The sequence below is a fragment of the Larimichthys crocea genome, chromosome X (genome assembly GCF_000972845.2).
Source record: "Larimichthys crocea isolate SSNF chromosome X, L_crocea_2.0, whole genome shotgun sequence".
Taxonomy (NCBI): Eukaryota; Metazoa; Chordata; class Actinopteri; family Sciaenidae; genus Larimichthys; species Larimichthys crocea.
In genome coordinates this window covers 19,646,771-19,674,514 of record NC_040020.1, presented here as the reverse complement: position 1 = coordinate 19,674,514, position 27,744 = coordinate 19,646,771, and the positions used below count along the sequence as shown (strand labels likewise).

Sequence of the window (27,744 nt, the reverse complement as noted above, 5' to 3'; positions counted from 1 at the left end):
TTTTCAAACCTTTTACTGTTATGTTCTGATTAATTTTCACTGCACACATCATACACACATAAAACACTGCTGGTTTTCAGTCAAACCCCACCTGCTGAACATCCATCCATCCACAGCCTCTCCACCTACTACAACCACTGCACTTAACGTTGTTCTCTAGGAACCTTAAGCTAATTTAGCCAACACATATGTGTTAATAGCTGTCCTTCATCCTGTTTATTTGAAGAAGCTATTCTGATATGGCTCTACTGCAATGAATGGGCCAGTGATAATAGCAGAAGTTCTTCTTGCAGGCACCAGTGGACATGCTGTCTTGGAAGTTTACAGTGTCCACTGTAGATGACAGCAACCTTCTTGACGCACCCAAGGTGACATTTCTGTTTTCGTCAACTTTTTTGTACAGATGTCATTCCATCCCATTTTTCATTTCTTCTCTCTTCCCGTTCCTCAAATCTGCTTTTTCATTTCATGTTTTATAAGTTTCATTTTGACATTAGTGGAAAATGTTTTGAGTCAAGAAGTCTGTCATTGTAACTTTTTATTTCTCACACACTTGATCTGATTTCTCAGCCCTTCTTGTAATTACTTTTTGTTGAGATTATTATTTTGCTATGGATACGCATGTTTGAGGGACTCAAACATAAGAAAACTGACATACGGGTATATTGGTCTTCAGTGTGTTTGAAGTTGTAGTTACACTTTAATTGTTATCAGTTATTATTAAACAAAATTTGTACATAAGTCTAGTCCTATCCCAAAGTGACACTGTGGGCTAATGATCCTGACGATGGTGCTTCATCTAAAGTTTTTTTTTATTCATAACAAATTACTCATATTTATACACAGTCTTCAGATTGTCCTCCACAAATGATCCAGCCAGATCTTTGATTATCAAAAATAAATGATTAACTATTGCAGTCAGTGTAGAGACAGCATCTTTAAAGTCAGTATCATATCACTTCATGTGTGTAAATCAATGACAGACATGTTGTTTAGATTTTGTCAGTAGTTTGAAATCTGCCTTTTCATACATACAGCAGTTATAATGACACTGGTGGTTGTATCAGTCTTAGCATGAAGCCACCTCTGATTGTCCTGTTTCTCCAACATGACAACAAGGGGCCTTTTGTAACAAAGGCTGTGAGTTAAAGACCCAGCTGACACCAGCTCAGGCTCTGTGCTGTGTTAGACTCATGATTTACTCTAGGTTTAACGATACGTTTGGTTCCTCCTCCTTCTTTTTCCTCTAAATGACTGACCCCGACTCACTGCTTTCTGTACAGTATGTATTCTATCTCTCAGCCATCTCTCTTAGCCCTCACTGACTACCTCCTGTGATTCTTCCATGTTTCTCCTCTCCCGCAGGACGGAGTATTTGTTAGAGGTTTGTACCTGGAGGGGGCTGGCTGGGACAAGAGGAACGCCTGTCTGGTGGAAGCTGAGCCCATGCAGATGGTCTGTCCAATGCCCACCATCCACTTCAAACCTGTGGAAAAACGCAAGGCCAAGAGTGAGTGCTGTGCTACTTTGTGACTCTTGTTTTGTTTTAGTTTCATCTGTGGTTTTACTGTGTGTGTGTGTGTGTGTGTGTGTGTGTGTGTGTGTGTAGGTATGTACCAGTGTCCGTGTTACTACTACCCAGTGCGTTCTGCGGAGGTATCTTTTGTGATCAGCGTACAGCTCAACGCTGGAGCTGAGACCCCAGACCACTGGATCAAGAGAGGGACTGCTCTCCTCATGAGCCTGTAGAACTGAGGCATCAACACACACACACACAGTGTGTAGTAGCTCTACGTTTATTCTAAGTTTATTATTAATTGTTGGTTTTAGATGTTCTATGTTATTGTTATTATGTTTGTGTTGTATTGTTACCTGAGCAAATTAAATTTGACAGATTTTCAAATTGCAGCGTGTCTTACATCACATCACATTTACACATTCATCAGGAACATTTGAAGTATGCACAAAGGATTTGTTCCGTCCGAGTCAGTGTGAAAAGTTTGTGACACTTTTTCTGTGCCCTCAGTTCTTTAAACTTGGGCACAAAAGGTGTGAGAGCCTCGTTCTCGTTCATGCACTCCTTTACTACTTCAGCGTCAGTGAAAGCTTTTTGTGCTTGCCTAAGACCCATGCCACTCGCAGTGAGGCTGCAGTCGTGTGCTCCTGCTGGGTTGCTGACCTGACTATCACAGTTCGTGCCGTTGATATGATGCTTGCATTTGATTTATTTTTCTGGTTCTTACCGCAGAGTTTTGTGGATAGTTCTGTTCGAAGTGCCCATGCTTTGTTTCATAATGCCGCTTAACGTTTCCACTTTTGACGAGAGCAACAGTCTCATTGCAGATTAAACACATTGGTTTTGTGCTCCCCGCAGGCAGTACAAATGCATATTTGTCTGTCCACTCCGTCTTAAATTCTCGGTTTTCTGAATCCACCTTTCATTTTTTTTTGTTTGCTGAAAACTAACTGATAACTCTATCACTGACCGACAGACAGAAAACAGACTCGCACGCTGGACTCATGTTCGCAGCTTCACTGAGTTGTCATAGTGATGATAAACAACCTGATATTTTGTTTTTTGATTTGATTTGGAAATACATCCAGAAATCGCATGGCAATGAAATCTAGCTTGAAACTAAAATAATAATAATAATAATTTTAATAGTAATATTTATTAGAGAGAGATTTTGTCTCAGTCCGGATGACATTGCGTTTGGGTCCGCATGCAGATCGGAGTCCACTAGTTGAGTTCGTCTGCTTTAGAGGATCAGAATCTGTGATACATTTTCTGGATAGATGCTGGCTGCAACAGAAGTCCTGAAACGTTGGTCGTTGCCCTGACATGAAGAGATTGTTCTCCGATGGGTTCTGGGAATGTTTTGTTCTGTACCAACAAAGATTGGTCCTGGATCAGGTGTTTACATGCCAGAACATCCTGGTTTCTGCCAGGTAAGCAGATTCAGGTTTCTAAAACCAGGAAATTATGTTTGGCATGCTCCAAAAACCGGTTCAGGCTAGTTGGTGAGTAAAAAGTCGGGGAGTCAAATTAGATGTCCTACTTTTATGATATCACTGTAGCATGAACTTTTTACATTTTTACAAAGTCAAAGAAGAGACTTGCACAAAACTAAAGATTAAAACTAGAACTAACAAAACTAAAATTATTTTATAAATAAATAAAGTAAATCGTCTTCGTTCTGCTAGTTACCTGTCGTATTAGGTCCTTGAATGTGAGAGAATTGGACCTGAAAAATCTATGAATTTAATGTTTAATGTGTAGGAACCATAGATTATCTATCTATTCAAATTTAGGGACTTGAAACTAATACAGTAATTATTCTTTGATACATAAACAACTTTTTAATCTGGGCTCAGATACATATATAAAAAAACTTTAATCTGGATTTGCTAAATCTTTGCTAAAACTGAATCGGCTCTGTTCTCATGTCCTTCATACCTTTCTGTGAAAAAAGTCTCCATGGGGTCTATACCCCTTACCATAATTTACACTGATCCCATAAACCAGCAGCTGTGGGTCCTCTTGTCCCCTTTGGAGCAGGCTTTGAGTTTACTGTCATGTAAATACAGCGTTACAACAGCACAGGGGCCCTCCAGGTATCTACTGCAGCTCTTTTATTTTAATCTGAAAAGGGAAGAGTTGCCATAAAGTGTCATTTGAAGGTCTTTTGAGATATTTGGATTATTGATCTTTAGATGTGGGAGATTAGTGGAGAGGTCATGATCATGTTTGGGATCTTTAAATGCTCATCTTCACACGTCTCTTTCAGCTGTTTGAGTTGTTATCTGTGGTTCATAAAGACAATGACTCCACAAGTTTGGACTGCCTGGTTAATGAAACTCAGAAGCAAGAGCAGGACACCCCAACATGCATTGTCCCTGCGATTAGGAGTAATGGCATCATCTTCCCAAGTTTGGACTGCCGGCGTGATGACACCCAGAAACAAGAGCAGGACGCCTTTGCATCCATTGGCTCTGTAGTTCACAGGAGTCCATTTGGCAGCATGAGGCCTGTAGTAAGTCTTCTCTCTGTTTACGCATGTGTGTGTTGTTGGCCTTATGTCACTGGTCCAAGAACTGAAAGCGCCTGGGAACACATGACCCAGAGGTGCCTCAGTCTGCAGGCAAATGGTCCCTACAGCGGATTGTAGATATTTTCTCCAGCACCAAAGCAAGAATTGCAAATTGCTTTTACAGCATCAAAGCGTGGGTTGCAAATTACTTTTACAGGACCAGAGCAAGAATTGTAAAGCACCTTTACAGAAAGCAGCAAGAATTTTCATATGGATCAACACATTCGAAGACAGAATGTTTTTGATTAGAAGAATACTTACATATTTTTTCTCCCTGGTTTGAGAGATCATTTATGAGTTTTTTCACTGGTACGGTATGTAAAACTTCTTTCTGTTTGTTGCTGGATCAGAGCTAAAATATCTTATTTATGCAGGATCAAATTTTTTTCCAAGATCGACCCGGAAAGGCGAGGACTGCCGCCCACTTTCCCAAACCACAAGGAGAACATGCTGCTCCTCTCTCCGAGTGAAGCGAGAGATCTGCTGTTTGATGATCTACCACCATTGGATGCTTATTTTGATGTAGCTGTGGCTGTATCATCAAGAAGAAGAAGAAAGGATGATGTCATGTGACCATAACGTGATTTTTTTTGTGTGGGTGTTCTCCAGGTGCTCTGGTTTCCCCACAAATTAAATAAGAGCTAAACAACAAAAAACAAACAAACAAAATAAACAGTTCCACCAATCATAATTTAGTAATTGTCCTTGTGGGCTTCCTCCAGGCGCTCTGGTTTCCCCCACGTACTAAATTTGACTAAACAAAAAAACAAACAAAAAACAACAACTAACAAAAAAATAAAAACAAACAACTCCCGTGTCCTCTCTTTAATTCATTTTGTCATTCTGTTGGTAACTAGGCTCTTCACGAGTCCCGACCTGTGTGGCCCTTTCCCGCATGTCATTCCCCATGTTTCGATGTGTCGATCTTCAGCTGTCCTATCAATAAAGGCAAAAGGCCAAAAAAAGATATATATAAAAAAACAAAAAACAAAAAAACAAAAACAAAGAAATAACAGATTTTAATTAATTTGAGTTTCCTGATGGACAGTGTAGCATATGTAGCTGCTGTTAGCTAATGTTAGCTCCCGGACTGTGAGCTCAGAGCACCGGGGTGAGTGCCGTTTTTGGAACACCAGGAAGAAGAAGAGGAGAAACAGAGTTGGTGTTGTGCCAGGACCAGAGCTGGCCAAACCGGGCTCAGCAGCCTGAACTAAAGCTGGGAATCTTTGCCCAAACCCGGCGGGACCCGATGGGACCTGGCGGGTTCGGGTGATTCGAGCATAATTTTTATCATTTGAATCGGGCCCGGGCCGGGCTCAGGCTTGTGTTATGACTAGCGCGGTAAATGAGCGATCATGTGATGCGTTTGGATCTGCGCGAGACAGGTGCAAGCCTATTTTACTTCCTTGGTCAGAGAATTTATTTTAGCCTAGGCTACTTTCTTGTTCAGACATTTGTAGTCCTGAATAAAAAAAAAAATTCAAAATGTAGAGCACAAATGACTCATTCTTGACTGATATGCCATATGCGCACATTTGAATAACGTCGGGCTGCAAACGGGTTCGGGCTCTACAAAGCTGTTAATCAAAAGCCTGAACATATGGAAAGCATTTATTCAATATCCTTGATATCAGACTTAAGGTCCATGTACTAGTAAGCTTTTTGTCCTCACTAGTAAGACGATTTTGAGCACTAGTAGAACTACTAGGGCACACTAGTAGAACGACTGTGTCTTACTAGTAACGTTTTTACACTACTAGTGCCACTTTTGGCCTACTAGTGCACAATCAAACCCTACTTGTAAACTACTATGCTGCACTAGTAACACTACTACGCATGTGTCACGCACTAGCAGCCACCCTACTAGTAGCACCAAAATGCCCACTAGTAGCAATAGTAAGGCATTTTTGACCTCAGTAGAACAAAGTTTGTCTTACTAGTGAGCATGTAAAGAGTTTGGCTGTACTAGTACGACACAATACACTACTAATGCACAACTAGCGCGCTACTAGTACGCAATTGCACACTACTAGTGCGCGACTTCATTCAGCTAGTAAGACATTTCTGTAACATGTAAGACATTTCTACGCACTAGTAGGACAACTTTGGCGTACTAGTAGAACAACTACGTGTTACTAGTGAAGCAAAACTGTGCACTAGTTGACAACTGTGCGCTACTAGTACTACTAGTGACACTATAAAATTAGTTAACATCTACCGCCTCACTCCGCTGGCATAAAAACTCTATGTGGTTGTTTAGCCACTAGAGGTGGCTATACGATCAGTGTGTTATTGGATTTTTTGACCCTCTCTTTATTTCAACATATACTACAATGACGGTAACATATCAATTTAAATAGACATATTAGTACAGGGGTGAAAAATAAACCAGTAAAGTTAGTTTGTGACCGCTCCCTCCTCCATGCGTAACCATGGTGAACGTAGCTGCAGCGGTCGGCAAACGTGGCATTGCGGGTATCGTTATTCCGTTGGTGTGGGAAATTAACAACACTACAATGGTTCCTAAAAGAACATTTAGGAGTGGTGTGGAAGGACAAAAAAAAAGAAAAATTGAGACAGAAAGACGATCACAAGATGTTATAATGTGACTGTTTGATTCATTTGATTTCAATCAAATTAAATCAGCTTTGAATGAAGAATGGACTATGATCAGACTACAAGCAGTTCAAAAACAGTATGTTTTAAATAAGCACAAATCCTTTGTGATATGATATAGTCAATCAATCCATTTTATTTTAGGATGCAGAAGCACTCTGTTATGTATTATTTAGCCCTCACTGCACTTGATATGAGAAAAGATGAACTATAACAGTATTTAACATCTGTGTATATTGTAAATTAGGGGTGGGTGATATATCGAATATACTCACCTGTTCAAATGATATTAAGGCTTAAAGTTATGCAGGATTAAGAGTGTGGACACTTTGATTGACAGGTGGGTGTGTTTGGGCAACCAGGCCCCGTGTCCGCTAATGATCCATGTCTTTGCCAAGAGGCCGTCACAACCTTTTAGTGACATCATGGATACACTCTCCATTCATTATACTGTCAATGGACAACACACCTGTCAATCAAAGTGTCCATGCTCTTAATCCTGCATAACTTTAAGCCTTAATATAATGTGAACAGGTGAGTTGTATATAAATTCACCCTCAGTACAGTTGTCATGAACAGGGAAATTAGCTACAGAGACCAAAACTGTTTGTACCAGGCTGTAAACATGTTTATTTCTGCTGTGAAGTTGGACATTTGAACATGGGGACTTATAGAGACTGCCTCAAGTGGACATTTGAGGAACTACAGTTTTTGGCACTTCCACTTCGTTCTGCATTCTTACAGTTAACCAATCCACACACCCAAACTGCTAAATACCTCATATATCACACAAAATGAAGCACTGCAACCAAAATCAAACTTTTGCACCAGATGGCACACACTTCATTCATATTACAGATTTTTGTCTAACCAACTACACACTGTTGGGCATAATGAAAAGCACTCTCATCTTTAGTATGCTTTGCCATAATACTAACATAGTTCAAACTGTAGAGAATTCTTCAGATTGTCCACAAGCAGAGAAATATTTGCAGAAACACACGTGCTATTGAAATATTTATTTTATTCATTTTTCACCAAACAAGTCAGTGCAACATATGCACAGCAGATATATTTACATTGGAGTGAACTAAAATATGCTCACAAAACAGGAAGCTGAAAAATACAATGTCAGAAAAAATGAAAAATAAAAAAATAAAGAGGAAAGCGAAATAATTAGACAACACTGCTCTACCCCGACCTCTCGCTCTTCCTCCCCCTCTCATTCTCACCCTCCCTCTTCCTCTTCCTCTCTCAGCAATGTCTTCCATTGTTATCTCTTTTATTGCTTACTTCCTGACTGAAGTGTTAACAATTACATAACACCATGTGCTACCTGTTCGGCCAGGTGGCACATATAGTGGCCAATGAGCTCATGTAGAGTCATTTTAAATGGCAGTGTTTTGAAACTGCAAACATGTGACTTTATGTCAGATTGTTGTGTCTTATGCAGAGAACCGCGTTCAGTACACTTAAAAAGAGCCACTTGAATTGCAAAATGTGTGTAAAGCAGAAAATGTGTTTAAAGTTTTGGAGATTTGAGATGAGGTTTTGCTCCCTGTGTGTCAGTTTAAATATATTTGTGCTATCCATGTCATTTCAGTGTGTTAGCAACTGGACAAAACTGTAAATATTATTTAGACTCACTCTGACAGTTGTATTAAGGCTTGATTTCGTCACCTCAAATGTGTTCTGAATTACAGTGGCCAACAAAGGTAAACATCATACAAAGGTCCAAAACATTTCTATCAGGAGAAACAGCCGTAAACTCTGCTGACTGACGTGTGTCAGCCTCAGGGCTTGTCTCCTGTCACATCGTGGACTACATGTTTACATTCATTAACACACATACACACACACACTTGAATCCATTTCTCACCTTCTTCACTACATTAATCCCTAAAGGAAATGATCATCACACTGGTTCAGCCGGGCTGCAGCATCCCTGCAGCAGATATCCTGTCTGGTGTGGGATGACGAGGGATCAGACCTTATTAACTATATATGTCAGCACGGACTAATACTTCAAGTATTTCACACACCAGCTGCTAAAACAACTTATACTTTGAATACTGAAGGAGTGGCACTGCTTTTACACCACGCTCACCAAATCAGTTGAATTCTTTAAATCACAGCATTTTTATATAAACAATAGATCAAAAGACTGTCTAAAGGAAATGGTTACACTTGTAGTGATGAACCCACGGACAAATATCACCAACCCTGCATTTCCCTTCAGCTTTACAGAGCTTTTTAGCATCTGATTATGACCTGTAACTTTACTATTCAGTCTCAGTGTTCTGCCTCGTATCAAACAAGCTCTGATCGACTAGCTGGTGAACACAGTGGAACATTTAGCAGCTAAAGTGACAGACAGACAGTTTCCAAATGAATGCTAACGTTGCACTACATCCACTGGAACTAGCCACAACAACTTGACGTGTTAAGAGTTTGTTTTTCTGCCACCAAGTGGCCAAAAAAGTTGAATGATGTGTCATCTTTGTGTCATCGAACTCTTCCTTTAAAGCTTTATTGGTCGAAATGTTGAGATGAATCAACACCTTCATGTTTGTTCCCCGCAGGTACTCACATCTTCCTAAAGTCCACTGTGGTGTATTCAGGCCAGTCTATGTAGCAGACTGTACATCCAGGCAGCACAGCGGTGGATGAGTAGTAGTACTGAGGGAAGGCGAGGAGCAGAGCCAGTATCCAGATCACAGAGATCACCACATGGGTCTCTGTGGAAGTCAGCCTCTGCTGCAGGGGGTGGATGATTGCCATGTATCTAACCAACAAGAGACAGTGAAGACGTGGATGTGAGTTAACAAGTTGCTTAACACTTCAATCATCAGTCCGCTAGTTGAGTACGTCTGGCCTACAGTATGTTGGAAAGCCATATTGTAAATATTGTCACATGTTGTACATGGGCACTAAGTTGTCATTCTAGAGACTCTGAGACACAATGCTAATCCCATATGACTGTTCTCAGTAACAAACACTATATGCACAGCCAGTATGGATATCTTGGCTATTTGCATGGCACCTTATGTGTAATATCAAAGTCGACTAGAGCGTGAACACTTGGAGAGGCACCTGGCTGCAGACCTCCACTGTCAGGCCCTTCCTCCATGGTCAGGCCCCTCCACTATCAGGGAAAATGTGGCAGAACTGCATGGCACAATTTTACTTCTTTTTTTTTTTTGCTAACTGAGTAATCAAACAGCGTCCTGGAATCACCTCAAACCCATGTCTAGACCTTTTGCACTGCTCTTTTCATGTACTATAAACACATGATATATTTGATGTGCTTTTTTTGGATGCATCTTTCAGTTATTTCATCAGATGGAATACCTGCAGTGGAACACTGCACAACATGCTGCCCCCTGTGTCCCAAACACCTTTTTAAACCAAGCAAACCAGGCAGAGTTCGGCAGCATTTGGAGGTCCACATTAAAAATGCCATTACATTTGAAGGGAATGCCATTGCATTTTAGATTAAAGATACATACGTGCACACACACACACACAGATTTGTGTATGTGTTCATGTGGCTTGTTTGTCATTATCTAACATAAACATTTTTTTGACTTGCTCTTGAGAAGATCTGACTTGCAGGAAAGGGGGACATTATCATTGTCCCATCTGTGACACAACTATTATGAGAAGGACAGACATTGAAGCGCATGTAAAGTCTTGTGCCATACAACAAACATCCACCTCAGCTGCTACCCAGTCCAATCCGAGTCAGGATTCATCTTTCCTCTCCCTGCAACCTGCAAGTCCATCTGCATCCCCATTGAAGATGTTTGAAGAGAAACTCCGCCGACACTGTCTTAATAGTATAACAAATTTATTACAATAAGGTCGAATGATGAGACTTTCTCGAACTATGCAGGACAAACCCTTATATACCGTGGAGGTTATACAATACAAAACAATACAATACATGCAGTCTAAATAAACAATAGTATAAATCAGTGTAAGATAGGGACAGAAGAAAAGAGAGGCCCCTCTCCCAGGTTGCCAACAATTTGCTCTTAACCTTTGACCTGAAATCTCTCCCTTAACCACGTCAAAGGAAACACACACACAGAGGAAAAAAACACTGTATGGGACTTGAGATGCCCTTTCTTACATGACTCTCTTAACATATATTACAACACAATCATCAACACCCCTGACAGCTCTTTGGTTCTTTGGTACCCCTATCCAAATATCCTTAAAGTCAGGATGGACCAAAATAACAGCTAGCAAGTCAACAGTTATCTTGATGTAAAGCATATATATGTAATAGTACAAGCATTAGAATGTGACTATACATCTATGTGCAGACACTTCAATACAACAGAAAAACTAATTGAAACAAATATATAGAAAAAGAGCAGTGCAGAAGTACTCTGTATAGTACACAATAAAATGTATAGACCTATGACATCTTATGAGGTGTTGGCTTATGAATATGAGTAATAACTTAAGAGAAAATATGTGCCCTGACCAAACAAAGTTTACTATACAAATAAAAACAATATATACAATAGACCGGGAATTGATAGATTTTATGTCGTATTGTTTACTAATTAATTCATTTGAGGAAAACGATTCAACTGGAAGTGCATTCGCATTTTTTTCCAGGCTTGAGAGTGAAGCCTGTGGCGGTAGAGGCCTCACAGTGGGGGTCTGCAGCTTTATTTTAAAATATATCCTGTGCATATCTGGGCCTGACAGTGGAGGTAGGGACCTGGCAGTGGAGGTCTGCAGCCAGGACCTCTTGAACACTCTCCATCTATTCATCATGTTAATAAGCACAACATTACGTTCTTTCACTATTTGTTCAGGAAACATTTTGGTCATTATTTAGACTGTATTACTTAAAACGGACATCGAGAGATCAATATTCATTAACATCAAGCCACAACACAATCTGATCTCCGGTAATCTGCAGAACTTTTTTTTTTTGTGATCAAATGTTTATTTAACAAGAATACAAGTTACAGCCAAAGAACATGACTCATTAATTGACATCAATAGAAAACAGTACAAAAATGACTGTAAAAACTAAATTACAAAACAATAAGGTATTAGTATTAACCTTGCACTTCATAGGTGCAAGCAAAATCAAACCAAAGAAAAAGAAAAGGAGGAAATAGGACTCCTCCAATCAGTAGACCGTGGTTGTTAAAAATCGGTGTAAGTGTATGCCAGTTGCAGGAGATTTTACACTGAAGCTCAGCCGCAGGCCATGTCTGGATGAGCTGTGAAACTATTGGGCCAAAACGTAATCTGCATTGTTTATTGGATATGTTAGCAAAAAGAACATCCTGCAAGTTCCAGGGTCCTACACAGTTTTCTTCTAGCCTGCGCCAGGAAACCAAGGCATCAGAGTCATGCCACACAAGTAATGGTCTAAGTAGGAATGACCAGAAATAAAACTTAAGGTTTGGTACAAATAAGCCACCACTGGCCACACTTGTTTGTGTGATGGACAGTTTAGGGTGTAGGAGCTTTCTGTTCCAGATAAATAGAGACATACTAGAATGTAGTTTGTTCCAATAATTGACCGGAGGAGAGAGGGGAATCATTGAGCTGATGAAATTAATCCTGGGTAAAAAATCTGCAGAACTTTTGAAAAATATCTTGGTACTTCATCCCTCTTGCTCCTTCCCATGTATTGAGTTTGTGAATATAGAGGGCACCTTTACAAACAAGGAAAACCAATATTCTATTCCACATATGAAAGAAAAGGAAAATGTAACAAAATGAAGTATTTTTTTGATCTCATAATTCTGACTGAGCATGTGGATTTTTTTTTATCAAGGCTAAGTTTTGATCTTATTCTTTTCTTTTACTGGTGGAAATGGGCCTCCATATGTTGGACCTGATGGCAGACATAAACATATCTGCTCTGGGTTTCAACAAACTCTGCTTGGAAGACATCAGAACCATAACTGACCTCAAATCAGCTGTAAAATGAAAACAAGATCGCGTGACATAACATTTGCATATTGTGCTCCGCTCCGAATACTGCTCATTTTTACCTGATTTTCCCTCTGAAATGAAGCCCACAAAACTATGACGCTGCTTTATGTTTTTGTGTCTGTATCCTCAGAGTCCAGAGGCCAGGTCACAGTGACTCAGCCTGGAGCAGTGAGCTCTGCTGTGGGAGGCTCCGTCACCATCAACTGTAGGACCAGTCAGAATGTTTTTGTTTATAACAATTACCATGAATTATCCTGGTACCAACAGAGAAATAGAGAAACTCCAAAACAGATTATTTACGATGCTACCAATCACAATCAGGAATTCCAGCTCGTTTTACAGGCAGTGGATCAAACTCTGACTTCACTCTGACCATCAGTGGAGTTCAGACTGAAGATGCAGCAGTTTACTACTGTCAGAGTGAACACTACATCAACAGTCAGGATGTGTTCACACAGTGAAAAAGCGTCATACAAAAACCTCCCTCAGGCCTCTAGTTTCGTGTCAGTACAGCACAGTTTGTTGTCCCATACTGATCCAAAGCGTTATATTCTGATAGGATGATCCTGACAGACTGATCCTTACAGACATCATCACAGCAGGGTTTCACTTGTCTTTTTAAGACTGGGATGTTTTTTATCACCAAACTGTGTCGCTGTGCACTTACAACTTGGATCTCAAGTGATAGAACAGCTTCATATACAGTCATAAAAGATAAGAAGGTCATGAGGCTAAAGTCATACCCACTCCACCACAGCCTGTTCACCCTACTGCCCTCTGACAAGCGATACAGAAGTATCTGCTGCTGAACAATTCACTCATCAGGCTGTGAGACTCTGCAACTCATCCTCAGCCCTTCACCTTGTAAAATGCTCTGAGTGTGTCAAAGATATAAAACCTCCATCTCATATGCAACCCTGTTTATAAAGTGAATAAATCTACACTTTGAAAGCTTCACAAATCACTCTTCAGACTACAGCTGGACTTAGACAACCTTCATCAACCAAGCTCTTAAAGAAAGATTACACTTTGTTTCATTCTTAGAAGTCTTTATTCTGGAAAAGAAACCTACTGCTACAGTCACAAACAAAAAAAGGCTTTAGTAAAACCTTACTGAACATTGAAAAATCTTAATTCATTTTATGAACGTTCAATAATAAATGATTCATTTGACCCTTTTAGGATACACAATGGAAAACTCCCTCCATGCCAAGGCTCCAGATGTTCAGTATGTTTGTTAACAGTTGAACGGGTTCTTGGAGCAGATGAAGCGGTGAGCGAGCACATTGGGAGTTACTCCATCCAGCTGAAATTTGATTTCAAAGAGAAAAACACATCAACACCTCCATTCATTCAGATAGCAGATTCAGAGTACATTTCATGTGAACTAACACATTAGCTAATGCTACAACTTGTTTTCTTTACGTTCTATTCTCTGTGAGGAATCAGCATTAAAACAGGTAAAAGCTGATCAAAGTTTAGCTGCTGTTGCTGTTCAGACAATCAAACAGGTGGACTTACTGGTGGAGCGTAAGTAGATGCAGGGTAGCTGCTGGTGGAGGACTGGGAGTACCAGTTAGTGTAATAGAAACCCTCACGTCAATCCACATCCACCGGCCCTGAGAGACAAAGAGTGATGGTGTGGGAAGTGTTGCTCTCACATAACATATGAGTAAGTCTAGACCCCTTTGGCCAGGTCCTGGGTTTCACCTGGACTGACTAAGGTGGTATTACTTCATGTTCGACCTGCAGGTTGAGCCTCCCAGCCATGCAAGCCGACCGGCTGTCTGTGTCATCTGCTGGAGGAAGCTGTATTTCTCTGGGTTGGTGGCTGAGGCCAGGTGGGCACCCAGGCTGTTGCAATGCTCCTTTGGACAGAGGAAGCACAAGGGGTCTTTGTTGCTTTACAACTAACAGATACCATCACCATCCACACTGGTACACACAGTGGGTACAAGCTTAATGGGCTGACTGCCACAATACCAACATAGAAGTTACAGTAGCAGTACCTCAGCCTGTACCAGGACGTGGCAGAATTGACAAACTTGAAGCAGCGAGAGTTGTAGCTGAACCCGCCGTCTGGACGAAGTTAAACGAGCTACAGAGAGACAGAAGAGAGACAACATTGACTTTACTTCAACGAGCACTTTGACTGAAACACTGTGAATAGATCCTTTCTAATCTCACAGTTTACAGCCTCCCACAGCAGAAACAGCTGTTCTAATGACACCAACATCTGTCTGTAATGTATCTGATCTACTTCAGAGAATAGGCGTTGTCATTAAAAAAGTGAACACATGCAGAAACACTGCTATGGTCCTATAAGCATGTCAGTTTGACATTTGGACATTCTACATGACACTTTTGTCGTGAGGAAGATAGTTGTAAAAAAACTAGATAGTTGTTCTTGTTGTGCCATGGGACCTCACTCATGAACGAACATAAAGATGGAAGGAAAGATGAAAACAGTGATGTGATCTTACATTCAGGTGCTGCTGCCTCAGAACAGATCTACTGGCACAGATACTTCCTCATCTTTCTTCATCATGTCCTCCTCTGAAACATCAACAGCTTCATCAGACCTCTTTTACTTGTGAGTATTGTACTGACTGCAAAGTCAATGTGTGTCTGACGCATGAACATCAAACTGACAGTCAACAGTTGATCAACTTTAAGACAAGAGAAGTGACCAACAGTGCTAAACTTCCTTTATCAGTTCAATGAGCTTTTCTAACCTGGTTCTGTTCTAACACACTTTAAAGAGGACACTAACCAGGAGCAGCAGCCATCTCTTCTTTGGGAGCCTCCTCTGGAGCCTTTTGCTGTTCTTCAGCTGGAGCTGCAGAGAAACACACAACACTGTCAGGAACAGTCGTGCACGTATTACACTGTGTGTGCATCTGTATGCATGTGACTTTCCTCCCTCAGCCGCTGCCACTGGCCAACCCCAGTCTTTTTCTATGATAGTGTGTGTGTTCTGTCTGAATGGTCTGTGTTGAATCTGACCTGCAAATGCAGCACAGAGGAGAATGGAGAGGACCAGGACAGTCTTCATGGTGACGATCAACAGATTGTTCTCTGAGGAGAAAGGAGAACTGCCAATAAATATACAGAGAGAGAGAGAGCAGAACCATGAGCTCCACTGAATGAAAAGAAATTCAGCAGGTGTCTTACCTGTCAGGTAAATGTGAGCTGATGTTGTTCAGGTAGCTGAGTGATGCAGTGATGACAGGAGGCTGCTGCACTCTTTATATACACACACCTGAACCATACCGGTCACATGTATGCTGGCGTGTGTGGTAGAACGTGATGATCTTTGACTATGACTCAGCTTATGTACTGGAAGATGATTGCAGTGTGCACATGAAGACCTGAATCTGAACTCTGATCTGTTTCCTGACAGCATGTTAACTCTTTGAAACCGCTCCTTTGTTGTTGTTGTGGTTTCAAATCAGGTTAATGATTTCAAAAAGTGACACTGGGCTGAATATACAGCTGCAGTCTGTGTGTGAGCTGTGTGTTCTGGACTTGTATTGTAAAGAACATATGAACAGATACAGAGATGTCAGTGATGTCTGCAATACTGCAACAAAACTTTAACATTAACAAAATTCGACATGTGGCTCTTTCCTGCATTTTCATCATTCCAATTTCTCTCTCCCCACATTCCTGTCACTCTTGAGCTGTCTCTGTTAATTAAAGCTTGAAAAGGCCAAAAAATATCTTTAAAAATAAAATTCCACATGAGTAAAAGGACACAAGCAGCTTCTGGTGAATCTGAAGTTAAGCTCGGTTTTGATCTCCAAATCAAATGCCTGGTGTTAACATTTCCACTAAAAACACATAAGCAGGTAAATGTCATTGTGCGGTCCTTGAGTTGAGAGAACTCACGGTTGCAGCAAACTTGCTACAGTATCATACTTGAACAAATACACTTGGTGCCTCTGAAACTAGGTTCTTGTTTGGCTTTCTTGTATTACAGAGAATAGGCTGAATTCTCATGTGCTGAGGATTCTTTATTGTTGAAAATACGTAACCGAGTCAAACAAACCAGGCTGTTATAATGCAGTTTCAAGCACTGAAAAGACACTCAGCAAATATGGTGATTGATCAGTTGGTAAACTTAGCTCTACAGGGTTCAAACTATTTCCTCATAACAGTGAGGCCTTGAATGAAGGTCATCATTTTAGGCCATATCATTCCTTCCCATCAATAGTTACATGTGTAACTGTGTCCACATCTGAAAGACCAGAGTGAAATAAAGAAAGTCTAAAGTCTGTTTATCATTCCTCTAAGTCTGCAGTGGATAATCAAACACAAACACCTTGCATCACTGCCACAATCCAGGAAGTCATTCATCTACTATCTGTTTATCAAGAGTTTACAGCCGTTAATGAATTTACAGGCATGTGTAGAATTTCATGTGATTGAAGTTGAGCCAACATCTACACTGATGAGGCTGCTGGAATGTTACTGTTCCTGCAGTGGAAAATAACTAACTGCATTTCTTGTCTCCAGTAATGGTTTCATTCACAGATTTAGGTGGAAATGTATCTACTATAGCAGTAGGTACTGCAGACTTAAAATGATACCTCCCCGGCAATCTAAAAGTATAGAGCTCTCACTCCCTGTAGGCTGGGAAGGTGTCTTTAAAGAGTTCATAGTTAGCAATCTCTCAGAACACAGAGGGTGTGCTCAGCCTGAACTTGGGCAAATGTTTCATACTTTAAATTCAAGGTTTTTAAAGGGAGTTTGGAGCAGTGGTTTTGTTTAAAAGAAGATCTTTCATAAAGTTACATTTTGATGAAAATTTAAGCAACATTTTTTATACTGTAGCTGAGTCTGATCAGTTTAATCTCTAGTGATCATACTTCATGAACCTTGTTTTAACTGTAAAACCGTAACTATGAACCTCAATCATCAGAGAGATATAGTGTGAATAAACGTAGGATATTATGCTGTTTCCTGGCTCTGGTTCAGGTTTATGATCATGAGTTAAAGTTTGTGGAGTGTCGGGAAAAGCAGAGCAGAGTCCTGACCACTCTGACTGAAGGAAGAGGAGATAACAGATAATTAGTGTGGAAGAAAAGAAAAAACAGGAGATTTCCTGTCATAAAAAAGAGTGCATAGCTTCCAGTAAATATGATCTGTTGAGTGACGACAATCATTTCTCTCTTAGCTCTCTCTTTGTGATCTAATAGTTTTCTTTTTCTGACCTCTGATGAACACGTCCTTGATCTATAATATCTTCGTATAAAGACAGTGTTCATCATGTAGCTGTAGCATCCAGGTGAGCTTCAAATCTTGAGCCAGACTTTTGTTTGTCCCGTCTGGGCTACTGTAGAAATGTTGTGGTTCAACATGGTGAACTCTGAGGAAGAGGACCTGTAGTTTCTTAAAGACTCATTCTAAGGTAACTGTTGCAGGGTTCTTTTGCTAACCTCGTCGTTTGTTCCAAAAATCCAGGTTTAGTCGGAAAATGATGTTTTGGGTTTTTATTTCTGCAGCTAATCCGTCAACCTGTCTCTTACACCCAATCCCAACCAGGCTGTTCAAGGATGTTTTACCTCTAATTAGTCATTCTTTATTGGATATGATTAATCTGTCTTTATTATCAGGATATGTACCACAGTCCTTTAAAGTAGCTGTAATTAAACCTCTTCTTAAAAAGCCCACTCTAGATCCAGAGGTCTTAGCCAACTACAGACCGATATCAAACCTTCCCTTTCTCTCTAAGATACTTGAGAAAGCTGTAGCTAATCAGCTGTGTGACTTTCTCCATAACAATAGTCTATTTGAGGATTTTCAGTCAGGATTTAGAGTGCATCATAGCACAGAGACCGCATTAGTCAAAGTTACAAATGACCTCCTAATGGCATCAGACAAAGGACTCATCTTTGTACTTGTCCTGTTAGTGAAACAGGCTTGTGTAGGACCCAAATGCAGCACAACAGCAAAAAGCTGAGGTGATTACCGGGGCAGAGACAGACGAGCAGGTCAAAGGCAGGCAGGGTCGGCAACGGGAGATCAGTCCGGACAAAAGTGCTGGAAAGACTTGCATGACGCGAAGAACAATCTGGCAAAGAGTGTCTGGAGGTTGGTGCTTAAATACAGGGTTGATTACTGATGAGGAGCAGGTGTGGGAGGCGGGAGAAACCATGGTGACTGATGAGGAGGCGGGGCTGACAGGTGAGTGGAAAGTTACTGGGTGCAGGTAAGAGGGAAAAGCAAGCAGGGGACCGGAGTGGATTGTGACAGAACCCCCCCCTCAAGGGACGTCTCCTGACGTCCCAAAATGATTGATCCCCTCGTCCTCAGATGAACAGTCCACAGAGGACGATGGCGGGTCCACCTCGCTAGGGCCGGGGATGGGTGGGGCACCAGAGGCGCTCAGGCGGGGGTTATCAGTGGACGGGCGTATCCTGGAGGGCTGGTCCGGGTGCTGCCGGTGGAAGTCAGTAATGAGCTGAGGGTCAAGGATGTAGCTGGCGGGGACCCACGACTCTCCTCTGGACCATATCCCTCCCATCAACCAGGTACTGGGATGCCCCTCCCACGGCGACGAGAGCGGATAAGCCGTCGAACCGTGTAGGCTGGGTCTCCATTGATAAGGCGAGGTGGCGGAGGAGTCGGGGTAGCAGGAATCAAGGACTCTCGCAGAACTGGCTTGATTTTTGAGACATGGAATGTGGGGTGTACTCACATGGCCTGGAAGGGTGTGAGCTTCGAATTTTGTAGGGGCCGAATAACTTGGGAGCCAGTTCTTCTTCGAGTCGACCCGAGTGGTAGGTCCCGGGTTGACAACCACACCTTCTGTCCCACTTGATAAGCAGGAGCCGAGTGCGCGACGATTGGGCCAAGGCTGTGTAACGGCCCACCGACCGCAGGAGAGTGGATCTGGCCTGGGACACAGTGGCGGCGACAACGGCGGATGAAAGCCTGTACAGAGGCGCAAGAAACCTCCCTTCCTGGGCTGGAAATAGGGGTGGCTGGTATCCATAAGCACACTGAAAAGGGGAGAGCCCAGTGGAGGAGCGGGAGGAGTGTGTTATGGGCATATTTACCCAAGCAACTGCTGCGACCAGGAAGTGGGGTGTGGACTGAGACCATACACCGGAGAGCCACCTCCAGCTCCTGGTTTTTCTGCTCCGCTGGGCCGGTTAAAATTGTGAGGATGAAACCCGGATGACAGGCTGGTCGTGGCCCGATGAGAGCATACTCGTCTCCAAAAAAACAGAGGAGACTGCAGCCCTCGGTCAAGACCACATCGACTGGGAAGACCATGGAGGCCGAATATTGCTGGAGGACAGTTAGCAGTCTGCGTTGGCTAAGGGAGCTTGGGCAGGGGAATGAAGTTGGGCCATCTGCTAAACGGGTCTACCACGGTAAGGATAGTGTGTGTCCTAAAGAGAAGATAGGTGGTTAGACCGGTCAAACAAGAGTTCCAGGATATGGGGACCAGGGCGATGGGGAAATGGAAGCGGAGCAGGTGACCAAAGCCAATGGAGCCTGGTGGGAGGATTTGTTCCGGTTGAGACAGGGCAGGGCCTTGACAAACCCCTGGTGTCAGGTGTCCAGGTAGCTCCAGCCACAGAATCGCGCTTGAAGAACTCCTATGGTCCTCTGGATCCCTGGAGGCAGGTGAGTGCGTGTTGTGGGCCCAATGAGCACTCAAATGGGAGGTGTGCCCGGACGAAGAGCGTGTTGGGAGACAGCGCGATGGGACTTGCTGCTCTCCAGCGCCGTCCTAACTCTCTCTCAATCCCCATGTAATGGCGCGGCCGGCGACAAGGAGGATGGTGTCCGCTCTGTGGAAACTCTTCCTCTTCCTTCAAGAACATGGCGGAAGGTGCTTCAAGGGCTTTAACGGTGTGCGGTGTTCTCCAGGGCGATAGGAGAGAGTAGAATTGAAACGCCCCCCCCCGATCGGGTGAGAAAGAGGAGGACCAGCGGTGCCTGCCTGTAGGTTAACTTCTGGGCTGACACTTATTTATTACTAGGTTCTGTGGTACCGTCCATACGAGGAAATGGTTGTTCGGTCGGGCCCCCTCCACCCAGTGACGCCACTCGTCCAGTGCCAATTTGACCGCAGAAGCTCCGATTTCCAATGTCATATTCATGTCTGCGGGAGTCAGCGCGAGAGAAAAAGGCCGCAGGGGTGGAAGCTTCTGGTCATCAGTAGACCCGCTGAGACAGTACAGCCCCCCCCCCGACATCAGAGGGTCGTCTACTTCTACTTCCAACCACAACTGTCTCTGGGGTCGGTCATACGCATGATATGCTCAGAGGTGAAGCGATTCTTGAGGGCTGAAGGCATCTGTGGGCGGCGGAGGAAACCAGCTGAAGGTGAACTTTGGGGAGGTGAAGCTGTGAGAGGGGCTCCACCGTGCTGTATCCCCGAATGAAACGACGGTAAAAATTGGCGAACCCCAGGAAAATCTTTGTAGCTGCTTCCCGGGAGTCAGGAACAGAGGCCAGGCGGCTACTGCTGAGACCTTGGCTGGAATCCATCGGGATGCTCCCATGGCCGAACATGTATCCAAGAAAGGAGACTGAGGGAGCATGGAACTCGCAATTTCTCTCTGCCGTAACAACAGCGGTTTTCAGAGCCATTGAATACCCCCCCTGAACATGGTGAGATGTGGTCCTCGACTTGGCCTTGGAGAAAAGTAGAATATCAATCCAAGTAGACGAAGACAAGGCTGTTAAGCATGTCCCGGAGCACGTCTGACCAGAGCCTGGAAGATACGGCGGGGGCGGTGGTATAGCCAAAGGCAGCACCATGGTATTCATATTGTCCAATTGGGTGTGTTTAAATGCCTTTCGGTCCACTCGTCGCACCTCCCTAATTCAGAACCAAGTTGGTAGGCTGAGTGCGTGAGTTCAAGGTTGTTAAGAATTGTAGCCCCGTCCAGGAGTTCAAAATGAGACTCGATGATGTGTAGTGTGATAGGCCGATTCTTCACCGTTATGGTCGTTGATGCCCTCGGTAGTCTATGCAGGGCCGTCAATTAATTTGTCCTCTTCTCACAAAAAAGAACCCCGCTCCAGCCGGTGAGGATTACGTACGTATGATTCCTCCGCCAGTGATTATTCGTTAAGTAGTCTCCATGGCCTTCCTCTCTGTTGCGGACATTTGAGTAGAGACGAACTCGGGGAGGACTGGTGCCGGGTAGAAGACTATGGCCAGTCATAAATGGAGGTGGTGGGAGGCAAAGAGGTCCGCCTGCGCCTGCTGAAAATAACCTCCCTGAAATAGGTAACTCGGCGGGACCCCCATCAATCAGAGGCCAACGTGGTTGCAAGGGCCTGGACGGAGGAGCGAAGGCCCTGCTTGAGACAGACTTGGTGACCAGTCGAGCTCCAGCCCAGAATGGCTCCCCGTCGCCCAGTCTATGTGGGGATTGTGGCGCCGGAGCCAGGGATCCCAAAATGAAGGGGGTACCGGAGAGTCCAGAGGTAAAAAACGTGATAGTTTCGTAGGAGTGGTTGACGGAGAGAAGCAATGGCTGCACATGAGAACGTCTGATGAGTGCGGATCCCCCAGCAAGGTGACCGTCCAGGGCCGTTGGAGGGGACAAGGCTGAGGCAGCGGAACCCTTCTATCTCCACGGCTGGGCCAGCTCTTTCATTAATATGGAGACGGTCGGCGCCAAGTCAATGAAGACGCAAGGGAGTGGAGCCCCCTGGTAGAGCAGGCGACCATGGAAGAGGAGGGGGCTTTTCCTGAGGGACAGTTCAGAGGTTGGACTCACCAGTACATCCCCTCGCTACTGGTAGACCCTGGCGTGTTGCTGGACACCTGGAGACGAAGTGTCCTCTGTCCCAGTACAGACATAGGATTGTGTCTTTGACGACGCTGGGCGTTCCTTGGTGACAGAGTGGTTCTGCAAACACATGCATAGGTGCTGGAATCTCCCCTCTGAGGGTCAGCGGGAAGAGGATACCTCCGGTACTAGCTGCAACGGACTGGGAAGGAAGGGATGCCCAAACGTCCCCTCGCTGTCCGCTGCTCCTCCCGCCTGGCCTGATGCCGTCGAGTCGCACCCCGGGTGTGGAGTTCGATGAGCTCAATGTGGGGAGGCCAAAAAAACCTTCCGGAGCTCAGCAGCGAAGTCTCTATCTCTGAAGAGCTGCTGCAAGCAGGAGTTTGTGACGTTTCCCATTCAGCGGTTCCCCACAGGCGGGGCCCTCCACGTAGTGATTAATGGGAACGCCACTTTGCCTCTCCGAGGCGAATGTGTGTGTCTGCAGGGCGAACAGGATTGAGGCAGTTCGTAATAAAAAACGGATTACAGAACCTCTGGGATCCCCCGCCATATTAACGTTCCGGGAGCCCAAACTCGTGGGTTGTCAGAAACCTGGACCAGGTTTGCTGTGGTTGGAGACGGCAGCGGGCGCTGTGAGGTAGGTTCTGGACCATATGTGTGAGAGCACATTAGTGAGCGGCTGGATCTGGAAGCATAATGCCGCTAATGTCTGCTCGTCTGGTTAGGCGGCAGCCTGTTGTTGAGTGACGGTAGCCTGGCGATACCTCGGCTGCGGTGGAAGCAACCACTCCCTTCGTGTCGCTGGAAATGTTCTCCCACCCTCTCCGGGGCGTAGCTCTGCTGGCGAAGCGGTGTGGTGCTGGAGGATCCATGCTTTGCCAGGATTGTACTGAACGGGCTTGTGGTAGGACCCCAAATGCAAGCACAACAGCAAAGGGGAACTTCGTAATGTTTTCCTTATTGAGAAACGTCACAGCAGGCGATATGGCAGGTGGATAGAGAGGGAATAAGTCCAATCAAATCGGGAGAGTCGTGGCAACGAACTGGACAAGGGGGACAGACTGCCCCGGGGAAACCTCCAAACAGCCATGGGAACAGCCAGACAGACAACAGAAACACTGAGGCAGAACTCGTGGATCTGAACGAAAACTGAGGTTATTACCGGGGCAGAGACGACTAGCAGGGTCAAGGGCGGCGGGTGGCAACGGTAGATCAGTCCCGGACAAAGTGCTGGAAAGACGTGCATGACGCGAAAACATCGGGCAAGGAGTGTCTGGAGGTTGGTGCTTAATACGGGTGATTACTGATGAGAGAAGGTGTGGGAGGCGGAGAAACCAAGGTGACTGATGAGGAGGCGGGGCTGACATGGTGAGTGGAAAGTTTACTGGGGCAGGTAATGAGGGGAAAGCAAGCAGGAGGGGGCCGGAGTGGATGTGGAAAGTCAGAGCGTAATGCTGCATTTGACACCATTGACCATCAAATTCTTTTAGAGACGGAACACAAATTGGGCATCAAAGGAACCGCGCTAAGCTGGTTTTAAATCGTATTTTTAAGATTCGATCTCATGTTGTTCACTTCAATGATGAATCCTCCATGAATACCAAGTTTGTCATGGAGTCCCACAAGGTTCTGTAATTGGACCACTTCTTTTAGTTTAGATATGCTTCCTTTAGGGACATGTAGGAAATCACTCTATAAATTTTCATTGTTAGCTGACGACACCCAATTAAGGTATCGATCAAGCCTGATGCAACCATCAATTAACTAAACTCCCAAGCATGCCTCAGGATATAAAAAGTTGGATGACCTACAATTTTTTGATGTTCAATTCATACAAAACTGAAGTTCTTGTAATTGGACCCAAACACCTCAGAGACTCTCTTCTAGAGACTTAGAGTTACTTTAATGGGATCAACACCCACCCTGGCCCCCAGCTCCACTGTAAGAAAAATTCTTGGAGTTGTTTTTTGATCAGAATTTGTCTGTAAACGTCCACATAAAACAAAGTCGGGGACTGCACTTCTACTTTTACGTACAATCGCTAAATCAGACGCAATTGTCGCTCAATAGATGCGAAAACGGTCCCACGCATTTGTTTACTTCACGCTGGACGAAATTGTACTCGTTTTTAGCAGCTGTTCAATAAGGCCTTTGAGGACGTTGCAGGGTAATTCAGAATGCTGCTGCACGTTTTCTGACAGGAACCAAGATCAAAGATCAACATCTCTCCCATTTGGCTTCCTTGGCATAGGCTAACTATAAATCTAGAATGAATTTAAATTCTTCTCCTTACTTACAAGCTCTTCATGGTCCGCCCATCATACAAAAGAGCCTCATAATACCGTACTACCCCCCTAGAACACTGCTGCGCTCTCAGGATTGCTTGCGTTTCTTGTGGTTTCCTATAGTCTCCAGAAACAAAAGTAGAACCTGGGAGCCAGAGCTTTCACTATCACAGGTCCCCTCTTCTGTGGGAACAACTCCATTACTTGGATTCGGGAGGCAGACACAGTTCAACACTTTTAAGAATAGAACTTAACTTTCCTTTTTGATGAAGCCTATAGTAGTAGGAGGCTGGGCTCAGGTTCATATCCTTAGGTTATGCCTGGGCCCATATAGGAATAGACTGCCGGGGGACTCCTTTTTTTTCTCCCTGTTAAGGTTTTTTGGGCAAGTTTTTTCCTCACTTTGAAAACGAGGGTCTAAGGACAGGGGTGTCCTCCCTGACAGATTGTAAAGCCCTCTGAGGAAAATGACTTGTGTGTTTTGGCTATACAAAATAAAATTGATTTGTATTTTATTTTGATTTATTCCCCACCCACCAGGTTCAAAACAGTGCACAATATTTACAAACTCAAAAAAAATTTAAAAAAAAGAAAAAAACGAAAGGAAAAAACAATAAACAAGAAAACGAGTTCTTTCATAACTCAACTCTCAAAACCCAACTCACCACATGTCACCTCCTCCGTAACCATATCGAGTTGAGGGGGGGGTGGCATCCCCCCTGGGGAAAAATGGTTCAAAATCATCCCCTTCTAAAAATGGTCAATCCTTCTTCCATCCCCTTGGCATTTTTACAATTGCAGTGAAAATTCTTTTTTATTAATACGTTGAACAGGGTAGAATTACATTCATGACATTAGTGGGGGGCTTTATGATAATCAGTCCTATACTATGTCAGACGGTTTTTCAATGTGAGCGCACTCCCTTGGGGGGGCGCCAGAGGAGTTTAGGGGCGCCGGCGGGGGAAAAAAAAAATATATCTTTACAAACATATGTGTGTATCAACTGTACGATGAAAACTCGGGAGCTAGCCCCCAAAGAGTAGTAACAAAATCCACAAAACGACCAGTAATGTCGGATCTTTGCTGTTTGTGTCAAAAGTTCTATTTCAGCGCGAAGAAACACTGCTAATGTCTCCTGCTATGTCTATTCTGCTAATGTCTCCCGTCTCCTGCTAATGTCTCCTGCTAATGTCCTGCTATGTCTCCTGTTAATGTTCTCCTGCTAAGTCTCTATGTCTCTCTAAGGTCTCCTCAGTCTCTGCTAATGTCTCCTGCTATGTCTCTGCTAATGTCTCCTGCTATTGCTCCTATGTCTCTGCTAATGTTCCGCTAATGTCTCTGCTATGTCTCTGCTATGTCTCCTGCTAATGTCTCCTGCTATGATGTCCTTGCTAATGTCTCTCCTGCGAATGTCTCCTGCTATGTCTCGAATGTCTCCTGCTATGTCTCTGTAATGTCTCCTGCTAATGTCTCCTGCTAATGTCTCTGCTTTAGTTTGAATCAGTCATGAAGCTCCTGGTTGTTACATAAAGACAAAGAGGCTTTGACAGTGAAGTGTGACCACTCGTTGCTGCAATATAACTAACCTTTGGTTTACTTCATTCTGGATCGTCATTGGTGTGGTCAAGGGACATGTGGGCGGTCGAATAGATTCAGCCTGACTCTGATTGGTCGACAGGTGACAGGTGTCAATCATCCACACTCTGTGTTGTTTCAGCCTTAGCAGCACCGCTAGCTGCTACCTGCTGCTTCATATTCTTTAATACCGCTTGTTTCAAACATCGCGTCGTCTTAAAACTCGAAGTCTTCTTTCCTCCTCCTTAAATTGTGTTTTTTTAAGTGAAGATGTTTTTTAACAAAAATGTGTTTAAATGTATTTAAATATGTTTAAAAACACACAACGATGTTAAAAACATACACAAAGTTGTGTTTAAAAAATATTTGAGCACATTTACAAATAAAGATATTTAAAATGTTTTTACAAATATGTTTAAAAAAAATGTGAATGACATGATGTCCATAGTTAAGTGGTTATTGTTTCTTTCCGATAAATAGTATTGTCTTGTGCAGGCCATGCAACTGAGAATGCAAGCTATGAATCAGATGGGATTTAGGATTTGCCATGTCTAGCAAGTCACACTAAAATTGACTAGAATGCAGGAAATTGCATCTAACAAATACAAAATTTTATGGGGGAGGACCCCCAGACCCCCCTGCTGGAAAATATGTAACATAAATGAAAAATTTCCCCATCCCCCCTGGTTTCCTTTTACAACTCGACTACTGTCCGTAACCAACCACACACTCTCCATGATTAGGGCCCAGGCAGCCCCTTTTATAGTGGTAGCCCTCCCACTCGGACTACTAGCTGAGGTGCCCTTGAGCAAGGCACCGATCCCCTTCCCCCCCAACTGCTCGCTGGGCGCTGGTCTGGCTGGCTGCCCATCACTCTACCATCTCTCTCCACGTTTGCATGTCTCTGCCGTTGTACTGCATGTGTGTGTGTGCGGGTTAAAATGCATGTAAAATTAAAAAAAATAGAGTGAAAAAAGAATTTGACAAAAAATGTATAAAAATTATAGCACTATGGTCACTATTTATCTTCCATAATAAACACATATTTCTCCGCATCACATGATCACTAATAATGCGCGTCATCCTCCTATATAATGACGATGCTGCGTACGCCCTGTTTCTCCGCCGGGAGCGGACAGGTAAGTGGTGGCGGGCGCATTTCCACACACCGGGTAAGTTCTCATCTGCTTGTGTATGCATACGTTGAATACGTTGAACAATAGCGCTGCCAAGTGTGCACCCTTGGCCGTGCTATTGTCCGGTGAGGGGAAGAGGTGTGTGTGTTTTGTTATGCTTTGTTTGGTGCGGAGCAGAAGGGAACTGGGAAGATATGTAGTTTGTGTGTGTCTGTGTGTGCGCTGCGTGTGTGCGCGCTGGCCGCATTCAGTGACGGAGCTGCTGCTACCTCTTTGTGATTCTATGAATCTATTT

At 43.6% G+C, this 27,744-nt stretch overlaps 1 protein-coding gene and 1 pseudogene across 1 annotated transcript in view; one reads left to right on the top strand and one right to left on the bottom strand.

Moving 5' to 3' along the window:
• LOC104938287 (dynein heavy chain 2, axonemal) overlaps window positions 1–1,897 on the top strand; it is a 67,800-nt gene extending 65,903 nt beyond the window's left edge. The window contains exons 86-88 of the mRNA XM_027283501.1: window positions 294–368; window positions 1,366–1,510; window positions 1,610–1,897. Coding sequence (XP_027139302.1) covers window positions 294–368; window positions 1,366–1,510; window positions 1,610–1,749 — 360 coding nt within the window. The 3' untranslated portion in view covers window positions 1,750–1,897. The remainder of the gene's footprint in view (window positions 1–293; window positions 369–1,365; window positions 1,511–1,609) is intronic.
• A 12,023-nt stretch (window positions 1,898–13,920) lies between these two features.
• Window positions 13,921–16,286, bottom strand: LOC109140969 (ladderlectin-like; annotated as a pseudogene).
• Window positions 16,287–27,744: the final 11,458 nt, after the last annotated feature.